Here is a 20,415-nt window from a genome sequence, read left to right as displayed (position 1 = left end):
TTTATAAACTGCTCCCCACCCCATCTAGAATGAAGAGAAATAATAATTGAAAATAACAACAGGGTTGCATGTTGCTGATTAGCAATGCTTTTGAGACAGAGTTGTAAGCTTTCTCTAATGTTGTAACAGGTTTGTAACTAATAGATTCAAATTCTTCAAACCAAACTATTAAGACTAAATTTTCTCAAAGGGCAATGCCCTAATGTGTTCAGCCTACACAAACCTATCAAGAGAGACACTGTCAAGGTTATTAGGGTTTAAAAAAATATTAACTGACCTTGGACACTTGGAAATTCCCAGCTTCTACACAACAAATATAGGTTTGTTTTTCTCCCCTTTCCTTTCAAGCTGATCTGGAGACCCATCCAAAATTTTAAATATAACAGCTGATACATAATGTTCTCTAAGAACAAGCCTGACCCTCAGAGCCGTTTCAACAGTCTAGGCCTGTTCAACTATGCCTATGGTACGTGAAAAGATATCCACTCGTGCACAAAAATAGGGCATGCAACCACAAGCACTGTGAATGCAATTAAGGAGTGTCTGGCCTTAAGCTTCTGAGGAAACCACCCTAAAACCTTTAAAAACTAAAATAACCAACCTAAACCTTACAAAATTAGAAAAACTTGGGCTTTTCTCTATATACAATTGAATTTGTCTTTAAGAAGAAAACGTTCACTCTGGGCAAAAAACAAAATATTTTAGTTTGGACTTCGCTGTTGCATTGCCTCTTGGGAGTTGTATTTGCTTTGTGTCATATATTATGTCCCAGTTTTCCCATTCTGGGACAGGCTTCCCTATGAGGGCTTCATTTCTCTCGACACCCACAATCATGAAGTCAGGGAGATAGTGCTGCATCATGGGAATCTGATAAAGGACCTGTCATGTAGCAGGAAGTGACAGAGCAAGGAGAGAGAGGAAAGGGAGGAGGTAACTGAATTATTATCCCATGCAACTGGCTACCACATGCTTGACTGAAAAAAGGGACACACAGTGGAGAGCATGAAAAGGTGATGAAAAGGCTTTGAATAGAGAAAGCTCCACAACTTTCTGAACTGCTGTTCAGTGATGCATTTTACATGTTCATTTCAAACATTTCATGTTAATGTATTTAATAACTAGGAAACAAACACCATGCTTTTTCCAAAAGTCCCTGCTGTAAGCGGACAATACAATCATTGTTTTCCATAAACGCATTCAACAAAAAAACAGGAAGGTTATACTGGAACTATTTACAGAGTTGAGAGACACCCTAGAGCCTACCTTGCTGTTCAAGGCTATGAGCAGGCCAGTGTGATATCTGATTAGACCAGCACCGTATAGCCTGTGGCCTTGAAGGCTCTAAACTGTGGCATTCACCAGCAACTTGTGGTAAAAAGAAAATGTGTATTTGATTATGAATCAAAAACAATGTTTCTTGGCTTGTGGTTTTTCAAATGAGGTGTTTAAATCAGCCCCGTTGCTACAAGCAGAAGGCAGGGGATGACTTCCCCAAACACCTCCCACTACCTGCCTCACAGCTGTGCAGTAGTTTAGTGTGAGCCAGGACTATTTTCTCTATGTTGCAGCTGTTTGGCAGTCCCTTCCCACTGGGCTCCTGTGGCCTGGCAGGGGAGGGAGACTAGGTGTGGTTGCTCCATTGCCCCCTAGGCTGTGGAGAATACAAGGGAGAGCCCAGCAGGTGCTCCACTGGTTCTGCCGTCTAAAGGAGTACTTGGCAAAGGCCAATGGGCCTTTTTCTTCCACCTAGTTAATTAGGCAAAACGTGTGAGGGGAGAAAGTGAAGATGCTTAGAACAATCAGAGAGATACCTTCTCGAATACTGCCCAGCACAAGTTGGAGCAGCCTCAGTGTTGTTCAAGCATCTGCCAACCAGCTACAGTCCCCCCTGGAGCTATTAAAGTATCAAATACTTAACACTCAAAGTATTAAGTACTATTAAAGTAAAGACCATGCAAGTAAATTGAACTACCACCACTGTCCCTTCCCACACACAAGATACTTCAAGGCAGACAGTATAGGAGTGAACTCTTTGATTTTTGTGTCACCTAGGGGATGCCCTCCACTTTGGTCCTGCAGGTGGCACTTCTTTTGAGGTGCCTGGGCAAAACAAAGGGTACAAAGCAAGGCAGATAATCTTCCCCAAAGGACTGGTTCTGCCCCCTTGGTTTTTTTGAAACAACGTTTCTTCTAAATAATAAGTTTCAACACGAACATGCCGGATGGAAGCGAGGCATGAAAAACGTTGCATCTGGGAAACACCTATTTCACAACAAAGCATACTTAACAGGAACATACCTACTCAGTGCAGTGCCCAAATGGCTAGAAGAAAAACTGCAGTGGAACAGAAAGTGTGTTAAACCGCAAAGAGAAAGGCCAGTGCTTCAGAAATATATACAAAAGTGTCAGGATCCTTGAAGGAATGGTCCATACTGTACTAACATATGGTGAAATGCTGAACAACGACTTAGGAAGGAATAAGCTGTTTTCTTGCAATATTTCCGAAATTCAAGAAAGATTTACATGCCCAGTGAGAGAGAAGTCTGTAATGTAATTGTAGGCAAGGTACAAAATAGCTCAGGGACAATGCACCCCATTTTCCTCCGGGCTGATCTTACATAATTTGCTCCCTTTCTGGTCCCATGACTGGTTTCAATGTTGTATCAATGTTGCTGTGCTGGAGTATGAAGGCCTTTATAAAGGAAATTAAAGTCTTTAAAAAAAGAGAGAAAGACAGGGAGAGTGGGAGGGACACACACAAAATGCATCTTATTTCATGCCCACAGTGATGAAATGCTGCTCTTCCCTACTCTCTCCCAACCTGTCCCTAGATCTACAACTGACTGAAGTTAAATCATTTAAATGCTTTTTGTGTTCCCCTGATTAGCACTACAAAATCTGGAGCACCACTGTGGATACACAAGGGATTAGCGGGTAAGTGAATAGTCTGTATATTCCGCCAAGTGATAGGTCCTTTAACTACTCACAAATGTCAGACAGAAAAGCTCCCAAAGGTGCACTGGATGTTCAATGGACAGTTTTTGCTAACAGGACCATGTGCCACAGCTTACTTAAAAATATACATATCTTAGGTTGCTCCGGTACTGCACCCTGCTAGTCTGATTGTGGCTACTGTCTAGCACCAGGATGTATATAAATATAAATAATTCCTTTTTAATAATTAAAAAGTTTGTGTTACTGGTCTATTGGCTACTAGACAGAAAATCAAATACAGAAGATCCTGAATAAAAAGCTGTGATAATGGTTTTCTTTTGAAAGCACATAATATTCTGCTCAAAACTTTGAGATCCCATAACTGTAGCACTAACTATAACTAATTAAAGTCCCAGTTAATCAAAGTTAGATACTACCAGCTCAGGTAAAACCTTGGATCAGAGTCTTCTAATTCTCTGCCCCTGTGTCACCATAAGAAAAATTTTGCCCTGCACTTACTGTAGTTTGAGACATGAAAGGCCCCTTCCTCATGTATGCAACAGTGGGCAAACTAACATTCCCTTTAAAGGAATGTAGGTGTCTGATCCCATGACCAGTAAAAGCCTACTGGTAATGTTATCTTAGTCATGCTTCTTAAAGGTCTGTTAAGACCTTGGCTTCACCTTGTAAGATGAAACTGATTATGCTCCTTTTGTTGAGGTCATAATTTTACTTCTCAGAGAAAAAATATTTAAAGGTCACTGGTATATAGTTAAGAAAAATTCAAAAGAGAAAAAAAAGCCCCAACCCCCAAAATAAAAGTCTGTATATTTAAAGGAACCAAGGGGGGGGGGGGGGGGGGGCGGAATCCCCAACCTTAAGCCCAGGGCCTAGACCTCACAATTCACTGGCATGGAACAGCCGCAACAGAGCCGCTGCTTTGATCCCAGCTCCCTACTTATTCCTCTTCCCATTACAGAACTCCTGACATTTCATTGGTATTCAGAGGTGATTAAAATATATCCCAATTCCTATAAATAGGAACATCAGTTTGAATACTAATTAAAAATAAGTCTGGCATTTGGAAACTCACATCAACAAAAAAATAAAGAGCTGAAATAAATAGCAACAGTTGAAGTGTTGCCCAGCAAAGTGTGGGTTGTTTTTTGGGGGTTTTTTGGTGGGGGTGGGGGGGTCAGAGAGGAAAAGGCTAGACTTCAACACACTGGAGTTTTTAAATTGCCATTGGGATTTATCTAAAATGTACTACAGTGACCACCCTAGCCATTTCAGTGCAACAGTAATGAGAAAGATTTTAAATTTCTGCTTCATTTTTAATTACTGGCATAAAAGTCCAATTATAACATAAGCCATGCACAGTGAATTTCTATGTTGTTCACAGTAGGTTTTAATAACCTAGGAGCTAAATATCATGCTAAGCTTTGTAGTGCTCCTTCATTATGTTGGTATGGATATAGTCTCCTCAATAACTAACCAATTCTAATTTAGAAATATCATACCAGCTTCTATACAACATGCACTTCCCTAAAGCGTCTCAACTCTCTCTGCTTGAGAAGCCCATGGGATTACACACAGTACTTATGTCCGGTAGTATTAGCAGGACTGGTCCCAACTTAAGAAGCCATGTGGGACAGGGAGCCTACTGTCATTTTTGTATGCAATGTACCAACCTCATTTATGGATACCATATAAATAAAATATTTCCCCTATGCTTGTTAACTGGATGCAGTTGGTTACCACTGGTTCCTCCTAAAAACTCATAACCCACAAAATAATTTTTTACTCTTTCATAACATCACAAATTTATTTCAAGAGTGAGGCCTCAGTTCTAACTGAAAGCAAACAATGTAGGCTGACCATGAAGAAGAATTTTAGACTAAATCAGATAAAAAAAAGTGACCTCATTCTGAAGGTACAGCAAAACCATAGCAGTTTCAATATACAATATTTATTATGCCCCAAGCAATTTATTTTGTGTGCGTGTACACTCTAAAGGTGCGTGCTGTACGCACACATAGACATACTGGAAATTATGTAACATGCTAATAATCTTATATAGCCTAACTATGGTATGCACTCCTATTGAAGAATACACAGCATACTCTAATGTAACACACACATTCATGCTGAGGCATACAGAGTGAAGTATAATTTACCTGTGCCTCTTCATTGTTAAATACATGCAAGTTTAAACTTCTCTAACAGTAAATTGAGCACAAGGTCCTAATGGTGTGCCAGCATTCCTAGCCAATAGAACCATATCTCAGTTTAGTATCTCAGTGGGACTGCTAATGAATTACCTCTGCATCCTGCTCCTGGAGGCGATACGTCTTCTCTAAGCACTGAAGAGTTCGGGGACATAACGTTTTCTCCTCCAACAAAGACTCCAGAAGCAAGACCAGCTGGTCTGGGAGAAGCTAAAAGCAAAATAAATGCCTTATAAGAATAAAACCATGCTTACTGAGCAATTAAATTGAAACAGATCAAAGAGGACAAGGCTACAATAACCTGTGTAATTCTAGTATGTGTTTGAAATGTGGGAAGACCTTCTATTTGATTTCTGAAAAACCTCAGCGTTTATAGTGTTTGTATTCTGAAAGACTCCATTCTAAGACCTAATTAAGACTCATTTTCTGTGGCTTTCCATTCCTATATTTAGATCAGATGAAAACCATGTTTATCTTATTGAAACATTATCGTGACTTATTAGGCTCAGATCTTTATGGAATACATATGCGAAGTAATTCCATTTTGCTGGGGTTCTGTGAGGGTAGAAAAAGAGGATAATTTATAGTGCATCATTTCAAGAGTCCACCAGACATATGACTGTTTAACTACAACAGTGGTTTATAAATTAATGGGCACTGTATTCCTGTACTGTACAAAAAACACAATCTACATAAGTGGCAAACAACACAATAAAGATTGTAAGGGCACATTTCTAGTGTAGTTGTCTACCACATTGAAACAGGGACCTCCAGACCTAGAACATATCATGTGTACTAGAGCGCAAAACCTAACCTTTTTCAAGTTGAAAAATGGCCTGAGAAGAAAAAGTGCAAGCAGTCTCATGTAGTAAGTGCTTAAGTGCTTCATTTAATAGGCTTACTGGATGAACAAATAAATAATTCACAGAAAGCTCAGAGAGAAAGCATATACACTAGCTGCCAGGAAATATATATTGGAAATCAGAGTTCAGAAAGTCCTAGCAGAGAGTTCCTTATTCACTCAAATATTTTTTTTCCCTTTCCTGCTATTATAGGAAAAATCCACAACTGAACTGAAGCTCTTGCATGTAAAATAGGAACCCAACATTATTCAGCTTTAAGGTTCTGCAGACAGACTATTACAAACCCTGCATCCTCCATCCTAATTCCATTTCTATTTCATTTTAAAATCAGATTTTGGACCCCTTTGAGACTTCCCCTTTCTGTGCGTAAGAAATTCTTCTCCTGCACCACTGCCTACCATACGGCCCTACTTTTTCATTTTGCTAACCAGGTGCAACTGTACCATTGTACACTCAAAGGCCACCACTTTCATTTTATTCTCCTAGACACATACTGCAGCCAAGGTCAGTTGCTTGGAGTACTCAAGTCCTCACCTCACAATTAGTTTGAGATGAAAAAGAGTTGCCTCTAATTCAGCCCCGACTCTAAAGGGAGGCTAGTATCGAAGAATTCCTAACTGTTTTCTTCTGTTTTAATGACCACCCCTTACAAACCAAAAAGCAGTGTCTGGCAGCAAGACCATGAAATGATCAAGGATTTTCTTCTCAAATCTCAACCTGTAAACCTTTAGCAGTTAATAACTAAACAAGCAAGGAGACAATCTTCACTCTCAAAATGACATCACTTGGCATTTAGCACATAAATCAAATGCTAATAAGGAAGGACATAAATCACCAGCATTTTAACAATTTGTTCTGCTCTGCAAAACATTCTTTTATCATCAAAGCTGTTTTCTGAGGATTTGAAAAATAGTCACATCTTACTCATTCTTTCTAACTGAAAAAGTTTCAAGGTAACACCCAAACCTGTCAACAGTAAGGAAAACTGAGTTGTTAAAAATAGTAATAAAAGGAAAAAATAATTTTTCAATGTCAGGACAAAACACTAAAATACCAACTTGGATATTATTGCATAGTCCAGGAACAGCTGCTTCAGAAAGAAAACAGGAAAGACTTCTGGGAAATGGCTCTGCTTGGAAACTGAATTCATCTTGAATGCTAATAAAATTTGAAATGTTGCAGAACACCATTCACTGAAGGTAACTTCTTGTTTAGAAAGCTTTCACTGTTAGGCATGGGATAATAAAGCCACCCTTTGTTTTCAGAAACTGCAGGGTAGTTGGTTTTTTGACACAATCTTCACCTTTCTGTTATATGAATTCACATACAAAGTGACTGCTTAAAATACAATAATATTCGGGAATCTTTATATTATTTAGGCCAACAAAAGCAAAGAGATTCAAGGGTGAGGCAGTAATCATGTCCTTAATTTACCTCACTGCGTCACTGTGCTGAATGATAGGCTCAGATTTTCAGAGACTACAATTACGGATCTAACAACACATGGGGAGGGGGAGAGGGAAGAGAAAATTATAAAAAAATCTGAAACCATGAAACTAATCTCCTTATATTGTAAGTCCCTGGGATGAGACCTTATATGCCAGGTTCCGGTTCACAGCATGATTTAAGGCAAGCTATGAGCTACTGAACAGAGCACAGTGGGTGAGGGCATTAACAGGGAATGCTGACAGACCAATAACTAAAGTGGCACTAGTGGGCGCAGTTATAACACTTTGTCCTTTCTCAGTCACTTCAACTAAAATGCTGGGAAGTAATGTATATTCCTTCAACATTTTCCCCCTTCCTTAACAAAAGGAGACCGGTTAACACAAGATGTAGATTGCAGAAAAATGAGGAAAGCTCAACAAAGCTTATTAAACAGACAACTATAAAAATCCCATTTTGGTACTTATATTCTTTCTGTTCCGATTCCTCCCGATGCAACAATATGAATGTTATTTTTAAAATAAACTATTTTTAAAGGTCTTTATAATTTCATGAAACATTAATTTGTGCTTTAATTCAACTACACACAAGCCTATTTTTTTTTTTTGTTTCCCTGTTCATGCCTACTCCCCTGCCCATCCTCTATATGGTTGCGCATTCTCATTCACCTGTTCTACCTATCTTTCATTTCAACATGGGAAGTTCTCGGGATACAGTCTGTCATTTAATAAGTATCTGTACTGTGCCTAGTCTAATGGAGTTCCAGCTTCTAGGTGCTATAAAAATATGAAATGTTACAGAATAATAGTAATAAATTCCTCTTAACAATGAGAAAAACATTTAAAATTCATGAGAAATGTAATTCTCTTACTTTATCTTAAATATATGGTGGTCAGAAGAAATGTATCGTGCAGGCACAACACAGTACAGCCTGACAAACTTTAAAGCGTCAATGTGTATTTCTGTCTGAAAAAAGGACCAGCAGTTTTGTGACAAGAAATAAAATATATGTGATGCCAAAATACTCAGATTCATAGTGATTATTAAAGACGATTTAAAAAATATGGCCAGAATAAAGATAGTTTATTTACAGTGCAAATCTAATTGCCACCAAAAATTGTACAATGGCAATATGGCATGACAGTTTACAACATTATGCATTTATGTTGCAAAGTACATTTTATAGCCCCAGTTATGTCTACACCACAGAAATTAAGTTATTTTCCTCTTCTTCTTTTTTTTTTTTTGCCTATCGTGCCAACAGTACAGACACGGAATGAATTAGTATGTTGTGGTCTAGCACACTAGAGCTTTTTGTAATGTTACAAACAATTAAACAATATCCCAGTTAGAAGGCTATTTTCTCAGTACCATGTACCTTATTTTATTTGTCTTGACTTTAAAGTTGCATAGCTTCTGCTATATTTACCAGGGGATTGAAAAACTGTACTCTGCTTTTTAGAAAAATAATTGCTGGCATATTTTCATTTGTTGCCTTGTTCAGGGGTTTCAAGTTTGGACTACTTAAGATATTTAACTTTAAAGCATAACTTTGAAAAGAGTCAAAGATGATTTTCTATTCAAAAGAATCTGAAGAAAAACAGAAAAATAAAAAATATGTAACAAATGGAAAATACAAACTGTTGCCAGATAAACTACAACTGCAGATTGTCACAAGTAGCTTACACATTCTAAATATTGAGATTCAATGTTTAGTAAACACTGAGAGACAGGGGAAAATGCATATATTGTATTCTATCCATAGGAAACTATGATCCAAAGTATTTAAAATTATGCTGCAATTCAAGTATCTCTGAAAACTTTAAGCAGTTCCGAGAAAGAATTTCCATAAGGCTTCTTGGAACAAAAATATTAATTTTCTGAACCCCACCCATAACCTGTAAAAAAAAAAAAAAAAGCACAATGAAAACAAATCTAGCCTCTTCAAAACTCTCATATTACAGCTACAAAGGTCACTGGCCTCACATCCCGAAAGACCACCCACACTAGGGAGATGATTTATCAATTCCTACATTAGCATAATGCAATAAATGCCACATTCACCATTTATACTAGAAAAATGTCATTGAAACATTTGGCTACTGACCTTTCACAGCCAGGAAATGTGACATAGATATATACACTTGAGCATCTACAGCACCACTGCTTGCACTGCACCCCTAAGCTGGGACACAAATCACTAAAGTAATACAGCTGGTATGCTGAATATCCCATTTGCTCCAGTCTGCACTTGAATGAAGTCATTGAAAGCCTCCTTGGAGGGGAAATGCGCCTCAGACTAATGCAGCAACCAATTGACAGTGGCGTGATTTCTATTATTACTCCATTATCACACTGGGATCTGTGCCTAAATGAGCATACTTCCTCCCTGATGCCATTTCCTTTTATCCTGGCTGTAGTCTAAAAGCGGATCAATGGGAGTAATACATATGATGTCACTTCAATTTACAGCTACTGCCTGCCTCTCTCACATGCACAGATAGATCAATTCTTTCCAAAAATGGTTAAGAAATGCATGGGGAGACTCTTCTCCCAGAAAAGGGTTCTCTGCTATATTTGTCTATGTTACTACAGCAAAGAACTGTTTATACTGAGAGAAAACAAGGGGGAAAGGAAAAAAGTCACTACTGTACACTGGAGAATGCTGGCTGAAATTCAACACAAACAAGGCCGAAAACAGAATTAAAGCAATTTGGCCTTTGCAAATCATGTTGAAAAGGCTATGAGTTTGAGAGAGACAATAGATTCCAAACGTATTTCCTCACTTGAAGGTAATCCTAGAAAAAAAAATTGTAAGATTCCTTTTCACTTACATTTTTACTAGATCTCCCAAAGTCAAACAGAATTCCTTCCCACCCTTCTCATAAGAGAAAGAAAAAAAGGTGAAAAAAAAAACCAACCTCTCAGCCAAACACAGCTCTGATACTGAATGGTTCCCTTCAGACAGTTTCCTCATTAAACACAGATAAGAGAGCATTGCTACCGGTCCAACAGACAGGATTTATAGGGCCAGGCCATCTTTCAGCCCATACTCTGAACCGACAAAGCAACCCAAAGAGAAAAAGAATCTTGTGTCGTAAACTCTCTGCATGGACATTTTGCCTTCAGGTCTGTTTTCTGCTGGTTGCAATTAAACAAAAACTTTCTTAAAACAAAATCCCACCCCCACCCCCTTTCTGCACCATATCCAGAAAAGTCTCCAAATTCAAGTCAACACTACTTAGTTAACAAACATGTTTAGAAAGATCTTGACACAGTTCAATTCAAATTATGTTTTTAAATAACCTTATTTGCGCCCTTTGTCTCAATTCATTTAAATAAAAACAACAGTATTTTTCCTTCAGCAACTAAAATATGCTCATATCAAATAACATGAATTCAACAGCACTTTCCACGCAAACAGCTGTTAACTAGTATATTTTGATACGCTGTACTTAAGGGGGGTCTAACTCTTAGAGAACTAGTCTGCAGTTGGATTAATATACAGAAACATATATGTCATGTGCAGCTGACAAAAAAATGCTTTGAAGTGAATCGCAAAATAACAACAGCCTATTCCGGAGACTAACAAAATTTAAGAAGTGCACAGTGAAGCAACTTGTTCTGGTTAGCTTTATTTAGATCAATTTGTTTATTAAATTCCTCAAAGGGAAAAATGAGCTGGCTTTATAATTCAGGACATTTTAAAATGCAGGTGGGTAGTCTGCCTCATTTCCAAAAAGTAACATTAAGAATATAAAGAGCATTAATGTTTTTATCTAGATTTAAACATGATCAACGTTGGTATCTATGGTTATAAACTAGCTCTGACTCGACTGTATTACCCATTGTGTGTAATTTTAATCAAATTGCTTCCCAGAATATCCTAATTTTTGCTTATCAAAAGATATTCTGGTGTCTCCAAAATCTTTGGCATAAGTGGGGACTGTACCAACATGCAGCTGCTACAGAAACAGTTCTGTAAAATACTAACATCCAGAAGATTATTGTCAAGGTCCTTGAATACAATGAGTATAAAAAACTCAAAAAGTCAATATATGATGTATTTAGAAACATCAATTTGTGTCAACTAAAAGACCTTGTAGAATTACTGCTGGAAAATACAACATTTAAAGGTTGGATGGAGACTCATTTATCTCATGTAAGTATATTTGCAAGGGTTTTCCCAATTATTTTCAGTTCTATAACAACAAAGTGAAATGGTTTTTATCTTTTTTAAAGTAGACCGTCTACATTATTTGTTACTTTTAAAGTTATCGTCTGCCAAAATAAATTACATATTATTTATTCAGTCTGTATTTTCCATATGAAAAAATTGCTGGATGAAGGACTGCCAATCAAAAGAATGGTACAAAAAGTACATGTGTAACACAAACAGAAGAACTAGTTCTCTCAGACTTCATGCTCCCTTTCAAACTGAAACGTTTAATATAGTGCAACTGTCAACAGAAAAGTTACTAAACACTTTACATTATAAGTTACATTTTATGAAGACTGCTGGAAAGATTGTCTTGTTCTTTCTCTCTTTCTGTTTAATTAAAATTTGTCTCCTGTACATACAACTGTTAACAGTGAAACTCTAGGAAACTTATTCTAGATAAAAAAATGCATGTGGTATTAAAATAAATAAATGAATAGCCAAACTAAAACACCCATGATCCACAGAGGGCCACATTTTCAAAAGAGAGGACACTGAATCACTAGGAACTGCTGGGTGCAGAGCACCTTTCTAGATGTGGCCACATCAGTGAAGTGCCTGACTGAGAGCTCTGCTCTTCTGAAAAACAGGGTTCTAAATGGTCATGCTGATAAGTCAAGTCACACATCCAAGAACAGCACTGTTTGCCCTTCAATGGCTTAGGCCCTCAAAGCACTTGGTATTACTCATGGGCTTAAAAGTAAGAATGCATTCTTAAAGACTTTCTTAAAATAAGTTCTTAAAAATTAAGATTTTGACAGAATATGGGAAAGGTCCTACCCCTCTATCACTGCCCTTTCCAATTGCTAGATATTAACATATAAAAAAAATACACTTATTTTTAAGCATTGCAAACATATGTGAATAGCAATATTAAAAACAGAACAAAAACAAACAAAAAAGAACTGTGGAAATAATTAGTGCTTTCCACTGCTTTGTGTTGGAATTTACAGTATAAGCACATTCTTAAGACTCTAGTCTACTATATTTTTTTTGCTATTCTGGCTAGGCATGACCATTAGTGCTTTTTAAAGGACCAAGAGTTGCTACCAGCTCCCAAGATGAAACAGTTTTTCTTAAACCACAGTACAAAATATCTTCCAATAATTTACTTAATGGAGAGAAGATCCACTTAATAAGAAATTCAACATCTGCAATCTAATGTAAGTGCATTGAAATGTCATAAATGATTAAACCTATATGATCTAACAAAGTGCTTAGCCAGCAAAACAGAAACCAGGTGGTGTCTGATACAGGTTCAGTCAGGTTATGCAGCATTTTCCCCCAGCCCTCATTCTCAGAAACCAATGTTTCTTTATATCTTTACCCTTGAACATTTTTTTAGATATAGCTAGTTAAATCTTTAACATCTATAAATTAAACGCTTCTTTTTCAAGTATTTCATGTAGTATTTTCAGTTATGCATCTCACATGCTCACACACACACACACACACACACACACACACACACACACACCTTCAGTTCCACACCCATTGCCAGGATTCAATCGAGTTCTAATTCCATAAGGCTTTCAGACTACTTGTTTTTTCCATGATATATAGTGAATGAACCACCCAACTCTTCCCACCCCCAGACTATTCCATGGCATAGTCCACTTGATCATATTCAAAACTGGCCAAGAAAACAGAAAAAGCAGACATAAGAAACCCTTTTGAACATCTACACACTGCACAGGGCCCACTTATGTAGGTACTGGCTAGAAACAGTGCGCAGAAGCAGTACAAACTAAAGTTAACACTGACCAAAGGCAAAATCTGTTGACAAACAGCCCAGAACCTCAGCAGTGATGAAGCATCTGATACCCCTTGCACCTCTACAACCTTGTTGGATGACACCAAGTGTCCTGTGCTAGACCAACACATCCCTCCCACCTTACTCAACCCACTTCAGGCTCAGGCAGTGCATTTATATTCCTACCTACAAACAAATCCAAAAAAGGTAACTTCAGGCAAATTCATTCATCTGGTAACAAAAGCCAAAAGCAACAGATGGTATGCCCAACATTTACGAACAACCGCAGACTAAAGAATTCACAGAGACCTCAATGATTTCTTGTCTAGATTTCCTGTACCAAGAGATTTCAGAACAGACACCAACATGGACTTGCCACCAATGCAAAAATGGTGGAACTCAGCTACTTGCTTATCTCCCTGAAAACTTTCAGAGGTTACTCAGGTCCAATCCACAGAACTGGTCATACTCTTAACCTGAACATCAAGATCACGGACATAACAAGCCAGCCTGTTTGGGACTGAACACCTCTATAATAAGGTGGTGGTCAGAAACCTTCAAACTCCCAGACAACAAAAAAAGGAGGAAGAAAAAAAAGATATACACAGCAGTGATCCTGATTAGAGAGAAAGACTAGTAATCCTGATTGAACCATGAAAACTTAATGGATTCCAACAAATTCCAAAGCCTGGTAAAGGATACCAGCAGTCCACCCCATGGAAAGAAAAGCTTATGATCTGAGGAGTTAAGCACTGACCGCCAGTAAAAGGTGACAAATCTTGTTCCCAAGAAGCTTTGTTTAAATTACTTCTTCAGCTCCAAGTGCCTGCAACATGCAGAAGAAGAGAGATCAGATACTGTAAAGAGCTATCGTCTTAGTGCAAAAGAATGACACACATTTGGGAAATCTAAAACAGCACGGATCTCTTGTGTCTAGACCTGCCCACATGAATTCCCAGAGCTCACTCATCAAAACATTCTCAACAGCCTAGAAGAACCACAATCCAAGACTTTTTAATTCAAACATCATCCTTCCAAAGACAGAATCTTCTATTCCTTCAAATCTGCAACTAACACAGTTGGATACATCAACTTTAGCTACTCTCTAAAGGTGAAACATCTCACTCCAGAGCAAACTGATACAGAAAACAAACAGAGGGCAACTACAAGCTCATGTCAAGCTAATTTCTAGATCTGTAACAATCTGAGACTGGGACATAGAACTGAAACAATCTTAATGGCACTGATGGATGATGTCTTCCTAACAACAGCAGACGTAGTCTCATCCTCCTTTACCTGTAGGCAGCATATGGTGCCGCAGACTGTAAAATACTGCTGTTAAATCTGAGACAGGTGACAGGGGCAACGCCCTAGAATAGCTGACCCAACCGAGGAGAGACGTTTCCAGGCACTGAAGGAAAACTACAGCTTCACCCTAGACTCCTCATTTATGGAGTCCCACAAGGGTCAGTTCCCTTTCCAGTTCTTTTCAACTTCTACATGAAGCCACTAGGCTGTGCTCATCTCTCTTACATTTTACCATATTAATAACAAATACAAACACTTGCAACTAGACTTCCAGGTCTAGACAAACATCATTTCCTTGCTGAAATGAAGTCAGGTTCTTGTTCTTCCTGTTTTAAGTGTACCAAATGCAAATGCCAAGCAGCTCTTCTACCAAAGCAGCCTATTCTTTGTTTGTTAAAGGGCAGCTTTCCTTCCTTCCTTCCTTCCACTGTGGGAATAACCATGTTGAAACAAATTCAGCTAACTGGGCTGAATTCTAGCCTGGAGTTCTGGTGAGGAATACTTTGGTGGGCTCAGCCTGAGCATGCCCTGCTGAATATAGTTTCATAAGCAGGGCACCCAGATGGCCTTTTTACATACCAGCATGGCCAGGAAACTGTTTCCTAATTGGTTTCCAGTAACAATATGTTTCATTGTATTGAATTGTGTCAGTGTGTTCACTACTAGTTTTCTAACAGTTGTGTTGCCAGGATGGCTGGCTGTGCTGGGGAGAAGAGAAAGAGGCTGAGCGTTGCGGGGAAAGATTAGATCCAGGGAGGATACGGTAGAGAGAAAGGCGCAGTCCCAGGAAAGACAGAGAGAACTGCAGTGGCCCAGTAAAGACTTTCTGTTGCTAAGCAATCTGCTGTGCTGCTTGGGACATAGGCACTCTATTCGTCATCCCCCTCTTCTTGAAGAAGAAAATGCCCTCCTTTCCAGGAGCTGACTGAAAAGAAGCAGCTCTCTGAGGCGGGAGTACTATGCATCTCTGGGGAAGCCAGCGACAGAGAAGAGTCAATGTCTCAAAGTCAGAGGCTTGATCCTTGTGAAGCCACATCGGGGGCTGGCTTCAGGAGGATCCTTCAGGAGAGGGAGACCAAATAAGGCTTCATCCTGGAGTGTCCCAGAGCAGTTACCACTGAAAGGGGTGTGATCTGTGACACCATGAACATTAGCCAATATACACCCAACTATATTTGGATGACTTGGACTCAAGAGTTAGGAAAATGGGACATTATTAATAGCTCTATCCATCCTACATCACAAATAACAGTACCACTTTCACCATTCTGCCAAGTGGTTGAATGAGATCATTTCAAATGAGATGATGAATTTTGAACATTTTGAAGAATTTGTAGCCATGGTACAGTCTCTTTAGGCTCAAGGTATGCATCCACAACTCCATTCAGTTTGTGACTTAGAAGTACTCTTGGACTTCTTCCTGACATTTAATTCTTAGGTAGCAGCATCCATGAGTAACACTTCCCAACATCCCCAGTTGATGAGAAGACATCATCCCATTATGACAGATGATGACCCTACCTCAGTGCTGTACACCTTCAGTTCTTCGCTTGACTACAGCACTGCAATATCCCAGGACAAGAAGCTTTTAGTACCTGGCTGGGCTGCAGCATTTTGTACCAATCAGCATTTCTGACCTCCTCAGTGACTTTCACAGGGTACTGAAATGCCATCCATCTATCCAATTGCTTCCCACACAATTCAAATAAAATTCCAGCCTCATCCATATTTTCATGCCATTCCATAGTCAGGGACCAGGATATCTAAAACATGACCTATAGTGCGAAAACTACAACCAACCACTATACTTTTTTTTGGCACAACAGATTTCTCTATTAAAGATGTAAAACTTATCTGTGCAGGAGAGAGATCTCTGAAGGAAGTCAGTCCAAGACTGTGAAATTAATTCACCCAGGATCTAAGGACCATCATGGTCACCATCAGGTGCTGGTCCAAGTGTACGGTAAATTATTTTGATCTTGCCTTCCCAAACGTAAATACACAGCTACATGCTTAAAAACAACACAGCCCCCCAGGGAAGAAAAAAAAAAAATCAAAAGCTCACCCCTACTGAAACAAGACACTACTCTGTGCATGCTTCTCCCCAGGGAGAGAGACAAATCACAGCATAATGACAGATGTTAGTCATGTTTCTTAGTGTACTTGTAAGAGGCACTTGGATACTAAAGTGATGAGCACAATAGAAGAGCACAGTCAGGATATTCAATACTTTTAGTTATTATTCAACAATATGGGAAATGGCTCAGATTTTATTTAAATCTGTTGAAGAGGACAAAGATTTTTGTAAGTCATTCCTTCTAGCGAAGCTGAGGATATTCAGATGAACATTATATAGCATTCTTATTGGGCTTAGTGCTCTTGCCATGTTGCCATGGTCATTGTGTGGGCAGCACCTCTATTTTCAAGGCACTGACTTTAGACAGATAGACAGACAGATAAGCATAATGTGATTTTACTTGGCTATTCTTAAATACAAAAAGTCTAACAGATGAATATGGGATTAGTCTGTGGGTGCCAAAGCCATTCTTTTTTAATTATTATTAAGTAATAAGACATTTGAAATGGTGAGTGAGTTTTTCAAAAAGGCTATAGCTGGACAAAGTGTAATAGGAGATGAATTGCACAGTGGGTATTACTCAGATGAGAATCTCTGCAATGCCAATAAAGAGTACTTGCATGTTTATGAGATGAGCGGGACTTGGCCCATTATAAATACTGACTATGGGTTTTCAAAGCAGTTCCATCACATAAAGAGGTACCTTTAATAATTAGTTTTATCTTCTGGTAATAGGCATGATTCTTTGCTCGCTACTACAATTTTACACAGGTATAATTCCATAAGTCAATGCAATCACTCTGAACAATCAGTTTTTAAAGTATTATCAGTGAAACAATTAAAATATTTTTCTAGTATCTCTGGAAACACAAACTTAATAGGTAGTTTAGGTGACAGTAGAACAGCAAGTAATCAAAACCTAAAAAAAAAAAAATAGGACTCAAGGAAGAAAGGGGAAAAGGTAAAATAGCAGGAAATTTATTTTGGAGTCAATAGATTAAAACTAAACTGGTAAATTAACTGATGATGCAATATGCTCAGGAAGCGACATAATTTAAAATATCAGAAACTAATTTTAGTTTCAGTGCTGGGATATCCTCAGGCTCCTACAATATCCCAGCACCATGGTAAAACAAAAAAGTTTGCACTCTTTATATTCAATATATTAGTGTATGGCCTTAAAACACATACTGAAAGTTTTACAGTCTTAAAATGTGTTTAATAAAACCTTGGACATCCCTCTCTCGCACACAAAAAATTCCTCACTGAAATGAATCCATGCATTTTATTTTTAAAGCAATACTTGGGTTTATTGATCAGGATTACTTATCCAAATCACAGATTTTCTTTTTCCAGAATTGTTTCCTTCCTCTTTAATTAGAAATACACCTCACACTCAAGTATATGTGTATTACTTCTCATTTAGCATATTTACAGCAAATGCAAACACTTGCAACTGCATTTCCTGATTTAGGCAAACAATTGGGTTTTTTTAATGAAAGAGTCCACTTCAGTTAACTATTTCAAATGTACCCTACAGACTCCCCAGCAGTTCTCTCACATAAAACATGTTTTCTCGTTATAAAGCTTTAATACTGGGGTATTAACCAGGAGTATTGCCTCAAAATATTATAACTCACTACAGACTGAACAGGGAAGCACAGGCTGGGACTCGGAACAGAGAAGCACAGCTGTTGCAAAGTAAAAAAATAAAAACAACTTAATGTAAAGCGCACACAACTTAATGTAAAGCTTTTCAATTCTGTAAATGAGCACAGAAGTAATTCAATTCACTGCCAACCACTCCCTCATGTTTTTCCATTCAGTAAAATGATCTAATATGTATTCGGAGTAGTCTCCTGTGTGCCTCTCCTATGCTGTGTACCTTTGGATTCCATTCTTTTATATACAGGCTTAACTTAGAAAAGTTTTATGTGGAAGAGGATGAAGCATTACATTATTACTGGCCACCCCCTAGACTTGTAGTAAGGAAGCATCTAGCAAACCATATAGTGACTGAAAGCAAGGCATTCTACCACCCTGTATGAAAACGTTATGTCGTTTCATCTATCGTGGACACGGCTTGGTACTATTAACTTCCCCTTTCCAGTGAAAAGGGAAACACAAATAAAACACGGAGAAAATAGCTAACTTATAGCCAGCTTCCATACTCAAGATGCAAAAAAAATCTCCCATTAACTTCAAGACAAAGCTTATTTGTGTAAGAAGTATACAACAGGACCTTAAGCACTGCTGTTACATGCAAATGAAATCACAAAAGATGAGCAGACAATAAAGAGAACAGACGGCTGACTACAGAGCACCTGAGCATTATTTATGTACTAATGGTGGCTCACTCCTAAATTAAGCACTGCACTTCAACAGTAATTCAAAAGATCATCTGCTAATGGAAAAAGTTGACTGAATGGTAGGTTTGAGCATGATGAAAAATATTGTGCACAGTGACAGGGTGGAATTTAATGATACAGAAAGTTTAAACTGTAATCCTACATCTCTTTCACGTTATCACTTGTTAATATGTTCATCTTTAAAAACTCACTCTCTTGTAAGGAACAAGTGCCTGATCATTTGAAACGAAGCTGTTCTATGCTTTAAAATCAAGAGCTCACAATCATTCTAAGGACTAAAAAACTAACCAGCGGAGCACACTACTAACCCTGGCCAACTCCTGACTAGTGAATTTTGGTTCAGAAGTTTCTTTTCAGATGCATTTGTGGTTAAAATGAAGATAGGTTCCCATTATAAACAACAGTCCTCAGGTGCTATAAAAATTCCCTCCAGAAATAGTTCTCAACTCAAGAGATATTTTTTTATACGTGAATGTTATTAATATCATGGCAAAGAAAATGTCTGCAACAACTTACTGATTTAAAATGAAGAGTCTGAGCATGTAGAACAAAAAAATCCAATTTATACAGAATGAAATTTAGCAAATGATCATTCTATGATTAGTTTAATTAGTCTTGGTATACTGGAAAATTAAGACTGCTAAGACACGGAACACTGGAAGATATTTTCATTATGGTTATTTCACAAAGTATTTTTTCCCAGGTGCCATATATATATATATATATATATATATATATAAAAAATCATCTTTTAAGCTAGCCTCTTTTTAAAAAAAGCATAAATATACATATACATCTATATATACGTACACACACTTCCCACACACACACATATGGGGGGGGGAGGGGGGGAAGTGTTCCATCTGGGAAATTCTAATCTGGCTTGGAAATGCTATGAATGTAGTTCATTGTTAGCACAAAGTAAATGAATGTTTAAAAAAAAAAAAAAGAAAAAAGACCCAAAGACAACCGCATAGTATGGGCACAACCACACAATTGGCATTGTGTACCCTGGAGGCAATGGCATTGTATGCATGCTTAGGGGTTTGCAGGACTGGGCCCAGAAATGCCTGTTTTGAAAAGGCAATATTACAATAAGGAACTGTGATGTCAAACTGTAGAATTCTAAAGCAAATATATATTTATTCTATTCTTTAAACTTAGCCTAGAATGTTACAGAAAGTCTGTTCTCTATTAAATTATATAGATTTTTAGAAT

General features: G+C 38.0%; 1 protein-coding gene across 10 annotated transcripts in view; it reads right to left on the bottom strand.

Moving 5' to 3' along the window:
* The window catches only part of AOPEP (aminopeptidase O (putative)), a 313,993-nt gene that overhangs the window by 27,209 nt on the left and 266,369 nt on the right, over window positions 1–20,415 (bottom strand). For 7 of the 10 annotated variants that reach the window (XM_019478015.2, XM_019478016.1, XM_059724835.1 and 4 more), the window contains one exon: window positions 5,256–5,372. The exons of 1 other annotated variant lie outside the window; for it this stretch is intronic. In XM_019478015.2, coding sequence (XP_019333560.1) covers window positions 5,256–5,372 — 117 coding nt within the window. Of the gene's footprint in view, window positions 1–5,255; window positions 5,373–20,415 lie in introns of those variants that run through there. 2 more of the 10 variants (XR_009460997.1, XM_059724840.1) reach the window with 2 other exon arrangements.

Source organism: Alligator mississippiensis, chromosome 3 (genome assembly GCF_030867095.1).
Source record: "Alligator mississippiensis isolate rAllMis1 chromosome 3, rAllMis1, whole genome shotgun sequence".
Taxonomy (NCBI): Eukaryota; Metazoa; Chordata; order Crocodylia; family Alligatoridae; genus Alligator; species Alligator mississippiensis.
This window is presented reverse-complemented; position numbering and strand designations above follow the sequence as displayed.